Source organism: Cnephaeus nilssonii (genome assembly GCF_951640355.1).
Source record: "Cnephaeus nilssonii genome assembly, chromosome: 15".
NCBI classification, from domain to species: domain Eukaryota; kingdom Metazoa; phylum Chordata; class Mammalia; order Chiroptera; family Vespertilionidae; genus Cnephaeus; species Cnephaeus nilssonii.
In genome coordinates this window covers 44,874,024-44,887,280 of record NC_137086.1, presented here as the reverse complement: position 1 = coordinate 44,887,280, position 13,257 = coordinate 44,874,024, and the positions used below count along the sequence as shown (strand labels likewise).

Here is a 13,257-nt window from a genome sequence, read left to right as displayed (position 1 = left end):
CATCCTATTTCCAGCCCCACCCAAGCTGTTTGCAGCGGCTTTTCCATATGAATGGCCTATCCTGGCTCAGGTTTCAGACTTTGCTAAAATCTCTCAAACAAGCTGCAGCTGGTGACAGCATGTCCCAAACCTATCAATAAAAGGCCCAAGACCTGGCCTGCCTTGCTTCACAGCTGGGCCTTGCCTGGGCACTTCCAAACCCAATACAAATAGAAGGCATCTGCAGATTTTTCTTTAGCTCCTGCCAGGTGGCCCCAGGCAATGGCTGACTTTGCACCTCCCTGTAGACTCTAGAGCCAGGGCACCCAGTGGACAGCTTCAGACCATAGCAGATTACAACTCTACACATTTACAGGCAACACACTCAAGGGGCAGACTCAGCACCAAAGCCCCACTGAAGCAAGTCCTCCATAGGGGTGTTTCCTGCCCAGCAGCTCTCCCATTGTAGTTGAAGATGGTCTTCATGGCCAATTGGCCTGGAGGTCAATTCCTCCCAGTGGCACCAACAGCAATCAAGACTCAAGAGTGCACACAGCCCACACAGTGGTGGACCTAGAGTACCCAACTCAGCTGACTGGGGAGGCTGAGCCACTGGACACCTACTACACAAGGCCACTCTACTCCAGGAGGACATAGCAGCTCTACCTAATACATAGAAACACAAGGAAGCAGCCAAAATGCAGAGACAACAAAGCATGTCACAAATTAAAGAAATAGAAGAAAGCAAACTACTGGATACAGAGTTCAAAACCACGGTTGTAAGGTTACTCAAGGATCTTCATGAGAGCTTCAAGAAACTTAGTGAGACTTTCAAGGATCTTAGTGAGAATGTCAAAAACATGAAAAAGGACCAGTCAGAAATTAAGCATACACTAAAAAGGACCAGTCAGAAATTAAGCCCCTTGAAATACTAGCAAAGAATAGTTTACAGGGATTCAACAGTAGAGTTGAATCCGAGAATCAAATCAACAACTTGAAATATGAGGAAGCAAAACAAAAACAAAAAACAAAACAAAACCCAATCAGAAGAGCATAAAGAAAAAAAACACCCAAAATATGAAGAGAATATAAGGAGCCTTGGGGACAAATTCAAGTGTACCAATATTTCCATTATGGGGGTGCCAGAAGGAGCAGAGAGAGAGCAAGATATTGAAAACCTTTTTGAAGAAATAATGACAGAACTTCCCCTACCTGGTAAAAGAAATAGACTTACAAATCCAGGAAGTGCAGAGAGTTCCAAACAAGAGGAACCCAAAGAGGCCCACAACAAGGGACATCATAATTAAAATGCCAAGGGTTAAAGTCAAAGAGAGAATCTTAAAAGCAGCAAGAGAAAAGCAGTTAGTTACCTACAAGGGAGCGCTTATATGACTTGTCAGCTGATTTCTCAACAGAAACTTTGCAGGCCAGAAGGGAGTGGCAAGAAATATTCAAAGTAATGAATAGCAAGGACCTACAACCAACATTACCCAGCAAAGCTCTCATTGAGAATTGAAGGTCGGATAAAGAGCTTCACAGACAGAAAAAGCTAAAGGAGTTCATCACCACCAATCCAGTATTATGTAAAATGTTGAAGGGTATTTAAAAATAGGAAAAGAAGAAGAAGAAAAATATCAAAAATATGAACAAAATGGCAATAAATACTAGTATCTATCAACAATTGAATCTAAAAATAAAAATAAATGAACAAGATATGAACAAAAATAACTAGTAAATAAAATAGAATCAGAGGCATGGGAACATGGAACAGACTGAAAAATCTCAGAGGGAATGGGGGAAGAGGGCGGGAAGAGATTAACCAAAGATCTTACATACATGTATATATGCGTTATCTAGGGACATAGACAATAGGGTGGTGAAGGCCTGGGGCTGGGTGGGAACCAGGTGGAGGGGGCTATAGGGGGAAAAAAAAGGGGTATCTGTGGTACTCTCAACAATAAAAATAAAAAAAATAGGAGCTACAAACAAATGGAGTGTATACCATGTTCATGAATTGGAAGAATTAACATAATTAAAATGTCTATACTACCCAGAGCAATCTACAGCTTCAACACAATCCCTATTAAAATACCAATGGCATATTTCACAGAGCTAGAACAAATACTCTAAAAATTGATATGGAACCATAAAAGACCCCAAATAGCTGCTGCAATCTTGAGAAAGAAGAACTAAGTAAGAGGAATCACAATACCGGATATCAAACTGGTCTACAAAGTCACTGTAACCAAAACAGCCTGGTACTGGCACAAGAACAGGCATATAGACCAGTGGTCGGCAAACTCATTAGTCAACAGAGCCAAATATCAACAGTACAACGATTGAAATTTCTTTTGAGAGCCAATTTTTTTTAATTTAAACTTCTAACGCCACTTCTTCAAAATAGACTTGCCCAGGTCGTGGTATTTTGTGGAAGAGCCACACTCAAGGGGCCAAAGAGCCGCATGTGGCTCGCGAGCCGCAGTTTGCTGACCACTGATATAGACCAATGGATCAGAACAGAGACCCCAGAAATTGATCCATACCATTACGGTCAATTAATATTTGACAAAGGAGGCAAGAACATACAATGGAGTCAAGACAGTCTCTTCAACCAATGGTGTTGGGAAAACTGGACAGATACATGCAAAAAGATGAAACTAGACCACCAACAAGAATAAACTCAAGATGCATAAAAGACTTCAAAGTAAGGCATGAAATCATAAAAATGTTAGAGGAGAACATAGGCAGTAAAATCTCAGACATCTCACATAGCAATATGTTTATGGATACATCTCCTAGGCCCTAGGGCAAAGGAAACTAAGGAGGAAATAAACAAATGGGACTACATAAAAATAAAAAGCTTCTGCACAGCAAAAGAAACCACCATCAAAATGAAAAGGGAGCCCACTGTATGGGAGAACATATTTGTCAATGATACATCTGACAAGGGGTTAATATCCAAAATATATAAAATACTCATACAACTCAACAAAAGGAAGACAAACAATCCAATTAAAAAAAAATGGGAGAAGACCTGAATAGACTTTTCTCCAAAGAGGACATACAAATGGCGAAGAGACATATGAAAAAATGTTCAAAGTCACTAACCATCAGAGAAATACAAATTAAAACCACAATGAGATATCATCTCACACCTGTCAGAATGGCTATCATCAACAAAATCAAGTGCTAATGAGGATGTGGAGAAAAGGGAAACCCGTGCAACCACTATGGAAAACAGTATGGAGTTTCCTCAAAAAATTAAAAATGGAACCTCTGATCCAGCAATCCCGCTTCTGGGAATATATCCTAAGAAACCCCAAAACTCCAATCAGAAAGAACATATGCACCCCTATGTTCATAGCAGTGTTATTTACAATAGCTAAGATTTGGAAACAGCCCAAGTGCTCATCATCAGTAGATGAATGGATAAAAAAGCTGTGGGACATTTACACAATGGAATACTATGCAGCTGTAAGAAAGAGGGATCTCCTACCCTTTAGGACATCATGGGTGGACCTGGAAAAATTATGCTAAGTGAAATAAGCCAAACTGAGGAAGACAAATATCACACAGTCTCACTTATTTGTGGACTCTTAATGAACAAAATGAATTGCCCAACAAAATAAGACCTGAAGCATGGAGGCATGGAACAGACTGACACACCTCAATGTGCGGTTGAGGGATGAGAAGAGGTAAACCTAAGAACTTACGTATATACTTATATGCGTAGCCCATGGACATGGGCAATAGGGTAGTGAAGACGGGGATGGAAGGTTGAGGGGGGCAAGGGTGTGGAATGGGAGATATCTGTAATACTATCAACAATAACAATATATTGAATAATAAAATTAAATTAACATCCCTAGGTTATCTGCACCAATAGAAATGCTTTCTTTCTGATGTAATTGTTCCCTTTTCCTATGTCATAAATACCCATTGCCTTTGTCTCCTAATCGAACAATATTTGGACTTCTGCCTGAATGAATGATTCCTGGATACCTATTCTTATTGATCTCAGATAAACACTTGTTTTCCTCTCACTTTGAAAGGTCTTTTTAATTTTTAAGTTAACACCAACTTAAATGTCTTTAGTGTTCATTCTGGCACGGCTGGTTTCCAGTTGCACAAGCAACGTCACACTTGTCTCCTCTCAGCTCTGCTTTCTTTCTTCTGTGTGCTTCATTTCCAGAGTGGCTCTGCCCACATGGTTGCAAAGATAACTGCGTAGGCCCTCTACATGCTTAGCAACCAGCTGAAAATGATCTTTTCTCTAGTTCCAGAAAAATCATAATTGGTCTGGCTCAGAACATGTGACCAACCCTAAGCCAATCCCTAGGTCCAATTGGCCAGACCTGGATCGAGTTATCTCACTCCTAAAGTGGGGTGGGTCTGCCTCACCTGAACCTGTGGTTTGAAGCAAAGGGATGGTTCACCACTACACCAATGGATAAAACATTGTTGGCAGTTTTAATTATGTCACTGACATCAATGAAGAAAAATTAAAAGTTAGCAAAGTGCCCTTAACCCACCGACCATAATTTTTAAGACATCAAAAAATGTGAGAGAGGCTATTGCAGTAACTCAAAGGAGAAATTAATGAGAGACAAGATGTAGGAGTCAATACTGGAATGAATGAGCATATTTTTAGCTGAGCACTTTAAAGAACAGCTGTAGGTCTGACCAACCCATCCGTTTGAAACGCTGAAGGTCATTGATTGGATAGGCCGGAATGAAATAGCAAAAAGAGCTGGTAAAGGGTATAGGATGTAGCAGACTACGTGCTGCAACCAAACACAGCTGGAGAGAGAAAGGGCTTGGTAGAATTTTCACCTTCGCTTTCGTCTGATGTACTGGAGGCGGGGCAGTTTTTGCTGAGAATCTGACCTCATGGCGTCAGCTTCCACTACATTCTTGGGGCTCCACGGTCTGTGGAGCCTAAGCTTCCTGTGGGCCGTGTCCCGCAGGCACCTTCAACTCCGGCAAGTCCAAAGCGGAGTTTGGCGCTCCCCCTGCACGCCCAACCTGGGCCTCCTCCACCCACATCGCTGTCCAAGCCAGACACTTGGGAGTCATCCCGGACGACTTCCTCTCCCTCACCCCCAAGCTAGTCCCTGCATTGCATTCACCTCCCCCCAAATCTCAATCCATTCCTGCCCTCCCTGCAGCCGCGGCTCTAGTTCAGGCCTCGGGTCTCACCTGCAAAGTATCGACAGCCTCGGAACTTCCGGCCTCAGCTCCAGTTCCAGCCCCCACAGTCCCTCTTCCTCGCAGGAGCCACCGGGACCTTTCTAACACGCAAGTCTGAAAACGACACCCCTGTTTTAAAGTCCTCCTCCGGCTCCTCTTTTCTGGAGGAAGAAACCCAAGCTCCTCAGCAGGGAAGCCAGCTTGCGGGAGCGGGGGACAGTGAAGTCGGCCCAGGGCACGAGGGGCACTGGGTAGTGTTTGCAGGCTGAGGGGGCGGGACCCGCTGGTGGAACGGGCCGGGGTTGGCTGTCGGAGCGCCGGAGGGGGCGGGACCCGCTGGTGGAACGCGCCGGGGTTGGCTGTCGGAGCGCCGGGGTGGGCGGGGCCCTGGGCGGGGGTGCGGCCGGTTCCAGGTGGCGCGCCCCGCAGGCACAGACCAGGCGGGGCGAGGGGCGGAGCGGAGCGGGCGGCCAGCGGCCTCCGGCCGGCAGGGGGCAGCCTCGCTCGCCCCGGTGGCTTACGCTTCGGGGTTTCTCGCCTTTCGGGAGACGCGGCGACCTCGGGCGGCGGGTCGCGTCGGCCGGGCATGGCGGCGTGGAGCCCGGCCGCGGCAGCGCCTCTGCTCCGCCGGATCCGCGGGGTGAGCACGGGCAGGGGCCAAGTGCTCGTCCCGGGGCGGGAGCTGCGGAGGGGCCGCGGGGTTGGGGCAGGGGCTCCCCGTCCTTTCTCTCGTTCATTCATTCTTTCACTCGTTGATTCGTTCAGTGGTCCCGGCAGCCGGCATTCGGAGAAGTGTCAGGAGCCGGTGCGCCGGGGGACCCCCAGAGCCGGGTGGAGGTCGGGCGAGGGGGACAGACACGCTGACACCCTGATGTAGCGGCACGGGAAAAGCAGTGTTAATCTACCGAGCCGCCGGCAGAGGAGTCCTAGCCCGGAGTCACGGCGTGGGTGCCGGGCATGTGGCGGGTCTGGACTGTGGGAACGGCCACGGCCTCGATGACCTTGACCCGCACAAATCCCGCATTCCCGGCGTCGAGCCCAGCAGAGGGCACTCACCGCGCGCTCTCCTAATTTTCTCTCCGCATTCTGCTTCATCCCTTCCTCGCTTCATCCACCTCTTTCCCCGTCCTCCCTTAGGCTTCCTTCTCCCCTGCTGGCCTTCCACCTGCCTCCCCAAGCAGGCCTGCCGGTGACTGTCAGCGTGGCCCGGCGGCCGCTGGGGATTTTGTCCGTGGATTGCCTGTTAAAGGCCGCTGCCCACAGATCTGCTACGAAGAAGCAAAGGCTTCTCCTGAGAACTCTGCAATGCTAACAACCACCGCGCTCCTTGGTGGTTACCCTCTGCCTTTGTCCCCCCTCCCCCACCCCACCCCAGGTGCTTTCCTCAGAAGAGGCTCCATTCCACCCCACCCCCCAGTCTTACCCAGATCCACAACATTAAGTTTCTCTCCCTTCACACAGCACTCAGTGTAAGTCCAGCTCTTCCTCCTGGCCTGCATTTCAGCTGCCTGCTGGACTTCTGTGCGGGTGTCCAGTAGGCATGTCCTGAATTGTGTGGTCCTTTCCCTGCCCATCCATCCATCCATCCATCCATCCATCCATCCATCCATCCATCCCCAGGTCCTCCGAGGGCCTGCCGTGGCTCAGCCCTGGAGGGCTGCCGTAACAGGACAGACTCAGTCGTGGCCTTTGAGACCAGGTGGTGAAAGGGCCAGTGCCCAGGCCATTTTAAAGAAGGTGCCCCAAGATTCTATGACACAGGACCCTGCTCTGGGCCACCAGGAAAGGCCTGAGGTGCCTTTAGCGCCAGCACTGGGTAGACAGTGCCCGTGGTCCCCACCTGCCATCCTCCTCCGGCCAGGGACCCGGGCTGGTGCTGCTCCCTTTGCCTCTTCCCTGGGCGTCTTTCCCGACGAGCTCCAAAACACACTGCTTTGTGCAGGTTACCTTGGCACCAAGATGCCTGTCGAAGTCCAAAATCTTCAGCCTGACATTCAAGGCCTGTCATACCCTATATGAAGCCTCCCTTTCCAGCATCAGCCCAGCCGAGGGGCTGCTGGCCTGGTTTTCTGCGCCTTCACCCCTAAGGACGGAGACATGCGCCCCTCAGAAGCACTGGGTCCCTGTGGTAGCCATTAGGGGAGGGGGGAGAGTGGTTGCCAATGGCAAATAATCTAAAAGTGTTTCTCCTTCAGGTTGTTTCATAGAATTCTGCTTCTCCCCAGTGAGAATTCATGTTGCAAAAGGTCACTGGCTTATTGAACAGTAGGTCACAAGGTCATACCCCACTGGAGAGACCGGAATATTAATCAGGCCTAAAGGGTAGGTGGCATTTTGGCCCCACTAGTGCGGGGCGCAACTGCCTGGCCTCTCCCAGCTCTGCATTTTACTAATGGATCCAGCCTTGGGCATATTACTTAATGCCAGTTTCCTCCACTGTAAAACTGGCATCATGATCGTATCTCTCCCGGCATTATCATGGCAAGCCAAACATCTGTTGAATTAGGTTTGGGGCCTTGTCTCTGGAGTCCAAGTGAGTTATTTACCATCATCCCCACCCCAGGAAAGTTGGTTCTGCATCCAGGGAGCTTAGATGACTTAGCCCATGGCCTGCTGGCCCCGCCGGGTGGGAAGATGGCGGTGGGTCCTGCACAGTGGCCCAGGTGGGCCAGCGTCATCTTGCTCAGCCATGCCTCTTCTCTGTTCTGTGGCAGCTTCCTCTGCGCTGCACCCAGCGGATGTTTGCCTCGCAGACGGAGGGGGAGCTCAAAGTAACCCAGATCCTCAAAGAAAGCTTTCCTCGAGCTACAACTATCAAAGTCACTGACATTTCAGGTGAGGTTTCCTCATCCTCCCACAGAGTGTTCTCTGGAGGGGCGAGAGGGGGGAGGTGGGCTTAGCAAAAGGCACTTGATTACTCCTTAATAAGTGTGGCTTCGGGGCAGATGTGGAAGAGGGGCTACGGAAACATTGAGGGAAACTGTGGGAATGAGTTCTCTCTCATTCACCCCCGGGCTCTGGTCCAGTCTTTAATTTGACTGCCAAGATGGGCTTTACAGAAATCCCCCCACATTCTTCCGATACCCTCGAACGGCAGAGCTGGAGCGGACGTTTCAGGAGTTTGTCCCTTTAAGGAAAGTAACTGCCTCACTTTGCTCACGAAGAGAGGAGCCCAGGGAGGCCGAGGAGCCTGCCCAGCCCCTCACAGGGAGGAGGCGGCCGAACCAGGACCCAGGGCAGACTCGGGCCTGAGCCAGTTTCCTGCCCCAGCCAGACCGTGCATGTCTCAGATGGCCACTGGCACCTCACAGCTCAGGCCGGCTGTGTGGTAGGAGCTGACTGGGCAACCCCCTTCTGCACCCACAGGCCGGGGAAGATAGGGCCTTTTGCCAGACACACCCATGGGGGGGGGGTGCTTGGCAGTGGGCGGGCACCTGACTCCCACACCCAGACTTGGTCTTTGCCGCTCCGCAGGCCCACAGTGGCCCACAGGCTTTTCTGAGAAGGTAACACTGGGAGAAGGTTTAGAAAAACAGTTTTGTTCTGGAAACTAGAGCTGAATCCGTCTAAAGATCCCTAGGAATGGGAGGTGGGCGCGCACTCTGCAGGGGTCTCGGCAATGCTGGGGCCTTGATGTCACCAGCCCTGCACCCGCCCAGGCCCAAGAAGGGCAGAGCCGGACCGTGACCTCCTGTCTGACTCTGCCCAGCCCTGGACCGGGTACAGGAAGGGAGCTGAGGCTGACAACTTCGGTTTAACCAAAGCTTGGACTCAGAGCGCCTACGAGAAGCCTAACAGAGCCCTTTGCACACAGTGGCCTGGTGTAGCAGCGCGCGGGACATCCTCTTTCTCGCCCGGCTTGTTCCATGCTACAGCAGCGTGGTTTCTCATCAGTCACAGCGCTAGCTCCCCAGCCACGTGGAGACAGCTTGGTCAGGGTGTGGATGAGTCCACCACAAGCTCTGCCTTGAGCACTTCACCAGAAAGCAGCTCCCTCCCTGCGGAAGCCCAGGATGAAAGGCTCAGTGCTGCTCACCGAGCTGGAGGGGCTGGAGAGAGACCCCACTGTTGGCAGCTTTGTTGTTGAGTTTTTGTTAATCCTCACCCGAGGAGATTTTTTCCATTGACTTTTTAGAGAGAGTGTAAGGGAGGGACGGAGAGAGAAAGAGAGAGAAGCTTCAGAATGAGAGATTGGTTGCCTCCCAGGTACGTGCCCTTGATTGGGAATGGAACCCGTGACCCTTCTGTTGCTGGGACAACGCTCTAACCATTTGGCAACACCAGCCGGGGCTGCCGCTCCTATGTCCCTGTGTCTCTTGCACATCCTTGTTCCTTTTCTTTTGGGTAGTATTACAGTTTTCAAACCAAATTTTGGCGTATTTTTGCACTAAAAAAAGCGATTGCTGGTATATGTATTTTGAAGGTGGAACACTAAAATTCAGTCCCTCCCACCCTCTTCCATGGCATTTGTTGGCTTAATAAAAGGAACTACCAGAAAAACCTACATTTGTGCCTTATCTTTCCTACCCCACAAGTGATAATCCTGGGTGGTGCACCTGCCTTAGTAAAGGAGGAACACATTTTGGACGGGGGCAGCCTGCCAGGAGGTGTATGTGGTCAGATCCCGAGCTGTAACCTGTTTCTAACCGTCTTAGCAACTCCCTGCTGAACAGTAGTGTCCAGACCTTGAGATTGTGCGGGACGTCAAGGACCTGCCGGACTGTGGCTGCGCTGACTTAATAATTGAAACGCTTTCAAATTGCACTTATTTCAGGAGGCTGTGGGGCGATGTATGAGATCCAGATCGAGTCAGAAGAATTTAAGGAGAAGAGGACTGTCCAGCAGCACCAGATGGTAAATCAGGTCAGAGAGGAACAGCGCCGCTTTGCCCCTCCACCCGTCCCCTACCTCCGCAAGGGCCTGCCGGGAGGCCGTGGTATTGGACTGGCAGTCTTAGGAAAGAATAATGCAGTGCCACAGTCATGCAAACAGGACCTCGGACCTGAGAAAAGATAACCAGGAACTATCTGGGCTCCATTGTGGACAATTATGGCTTCTATTCAAATCGGAAAACAAGCCACCTAATGGTTTTGTCTTGTTTTTGTATGAGCCAGTGTGTACTGTTGTTGCCACATACTGAATAGTATTGGTAAATGTAGGTGTGCCAAAAGATAGGTTTTTGTAGATTTGAAGTTTCTTTTAGCCTCTCTTTAGGACTGCTTCACAGATTGGGGCACAGCGTGATGGAGAATTGCTCCAGCTGCCCCAGACCCAGTGACAGACACCGTAGGGGCCCGAAACATCAGCTTTAACCAGACAAGGCCAGGTTCACTTATTATCTACGCTTATTTTACTTGGGATTATACAAGCGTTGACCCGAGGGTGTGTCTGTAAACTCGCCGCCTTCAGCAGGGACTTTTGACATCCTTCTGGAAGGTCCTGAACATTGTGAACTAGTTTAACGTTTGTGAAGCCCTGCTGTGGTCATGAGAGCCCTCTGTGACCCCTTCCACGTGAGGTTCAGGTGTCCCAGGTTGCTGTTCCCGCCCCCCCCCCCCCCCACCTGTCTCGGCACACACCCTCCCTTGGCCCCCGCCCCGTGGTCTCTGTGCATGAGCTTCGCCCAGATCGGGCCTCCTGCTGTGTCCTTCCTCCCTCCTCCGCCCAGCTCAAGCGCTGCCTCCCGGCCTGCCTGGCAGGGCTGAAGGCCCTCCACCCTTTGGCTCCAGCATCGTCTGCCTTGCACCCTGGGTACTAATGCCCCTTGGCCCTGACAGCCCCCTGTGGGCTGCTTCCCTTCTAAATCTGTCTTTGGATCCTCGTGGAGCCCAGCCCTTCACTCGCACGTGGACACCTACGGCCCGGAGGTGCCAGTGGCCTGCCGGGCAGTCGGGGGTGGAACAGCAACCACTTTGCTCTTCCGAATGGTCTCTGCTTGGTTCCCTGTGGACGGGGTGCCCCTGCCACCACAGCCCACGCTCCTACCCTTTTTCATCTGTGTCCCCAGATCAAAGCCTATGTCACACCTGAACCAATCAGGCTGGGTCAGAGGTGCATAGCTCCTAGCTCCCTCAATACCAGGCCAGTTGGTAGTCCCAGCAGCAGCACACAATGTGGAAAGCAGCTGTTCCCCAGGAGAAGGGAGATTGCTGGACAGACTGGGGGGGAGGGGGAGGGAGAGGGGGAAGTCCACCTCACTGCGATGATCAAATTTGGGCCTAATGTAAAGGATTTTGACTCTTCTTCTACATTGATTATACACTCCTGTGGTCCACACCGCCCTTGGGTCCAGTAGCTTTTCTCTTGGCACGCCAGAGAAATGATACCGATTTGACTGTGGTGACTCATTCAGGTTTGTGCCCTGATGCTGAGTCTCATATTTTACAACTTTATTTTTCAAGTAAAAGTGGGCTATTTGTGCTAAATCGTGTGCTTTTAAAGAACAGGTGCTTGTTGTTTGAAATAGCAGAACACAAAAAGCAGCCTAGATTGTAGATTTGAAGTTCCTCATGATGGGCTGGGGCTGAAAAGTTATGCTAGAGCCACACACCAGGCCGATGCAAACAGGAAGGTGCTCTTTATGCCGGACACAGAAAGCTCTCGAGTGGTGAGGAGGGAAAGCAAAGTATAGAACAATGTGTCTAAAGTGCTACCGTTTTGTTTTAAAAAGGCAGTGTGGGGAGGAATATGTATTTATATTAGCTTCACTATGCAATTTTGAGTCCTCACATAGAAACTAACAGCAGTTCTCTATTGGGGGACGGAGGTGGAAACTCGGGGAGAGAGGGCAGGTGTGGGAGGGAGATGTCACTGTATGCCTTTTTAGGCCTCTGATTTTTTGAGTCAGGTTAGATTCTGATTTTAAAAAAGAAATTGTTTTCCAAAAAGAAAAAAGGAAAAAGTGCTGAAAGAAGGTGCACAGATATAGAGCTATATGAAGATACTGGCTGAGGGACTTATTGTAGTCAGTGCCATATACAAAAGAAATGATGACGCTCTTTTCCTTCCTTAGGCCCTAAAAGAAGAAATCAAAGGAATGCACGGATTGCGGATATTTACCTCTGTCCCCAAACACTGACCGCGCCCTGGCTGCATAGATGCTGCTGCTTAAAACCTCGGATGAACTTGACCATTCTTTCCTAGGCATTTGCCAAAAAATTTATCTATTTTGTTCATAGAAATTTCCATGTTATAATTATAGAAGAATATGTTATCTATTTAGATGTTAATTAAAGGCAACAGATAACTGAGTCTTTTGAGGAGTCATTCATAACGCTTCCAGTTCCTTTATTTCAGGAGCAATGTCCTTTTGTCCAACGTGGCCTTGTCCTTGGACAGGCGGGATGGAGTGCCAGCTACTTCTGTCTTGTCATGAGACCTCCTTGTCTGTCATCTGTGAAACGGCTCAGGCCCCTAATCTTATCAAACAGAAGAGAAAAGCCCTAGCTGGTCTGGCTCAGTGGATAGAGTGTCACCCTGCGGACTGAAGGGTCCCAGATTCGACTCCGGTCAAGGGCACGTGTTTGGGTTGTGGCCTCAATCCCCAGTAGGGGGCGTGCAGGAGGCAGCCAATCAATGATTCTCATTATTGATGTTTCTATCTCTCTCTCCCTTTCCCTTCTCTGAAATCATTAAAAATATATTAAGAAAAGATCCTTTGGTTTTGCTGTTCCCATAGTTTACCACTCTTTCCTTCCCCTCCAACTTCTTATGAGAATGATTTTGGAACCTTGTTTTCTTACTCCCTGTAGTAGACTCAGGATTTGGGGCTGCCTGGATCGGGATCTTTGTCCTGTGTTTGAAGATCCCCACCCTTTGCATCCTGGGGGGAGGTGGAGCCCACCTCTCCTGACAGGAGCTGAAAGACTTGCTTTCCTAGCTCTCTTGAAAGTTAAGGCACAGGCAGATGATGCAGACTCAGCCAATCAGACAGATCTGCCCAGGACTTTGAATTGGGAGCAGGTGACGCCAGGAAGCAGGGGCGGTGGGGCATGGATTTTGGTCGTGACAGGTAACTGACACACCTGTGTGTTACTGGGAGGACTGAGGCATTTCACATGCTGAAGTAAGGGTTGATGAGCCAAACTG

At 49.8% G+C, this 13,257-nt stretch overlaps 1 protein-coding gene across 2 annotated transcripts; it reads left to right on the top strand.

Moving 5' to 3' along the window:
* The first annotated feature begins 5,685 nt into the window (after nucleotides 1-5,685).
* Nucleotides 5,686-12,677, top strand: BOLA3 (bolA family member 3). 2 transcript variants are annotated; one of them, XM_079792670.1, is made up of 4 exons: nucleotides 5,686-5,809; nucleotides 7,884-8,004; nucleotides 9,944-10,032; nucleotides 12,182-12,677. In XM_079792670.1, exons 1-4 carry the CDS (start codon nucleotides 5,756-5,758, stop codon nucleotides 12,245-12,247), a joined length of 330 nt encoding a protein of 109 aa, XP_079648796.1. In that variant the 5' UTR covers nucleotides 5,686-5,755; the 3' UTR covers nucleotides 12,248-12,677. The 2 variants fall into 2 exon arrangements, with proteins under 2 accessions (XP_079648796.1, XP_079648797.1); XM_079792671.1 differs by lacking the exon at nucleotides 9,944-10,032.
* The last annotated feature ends 580 nt before the right edge of the window (nucleotides 12,678-13,257 follow it).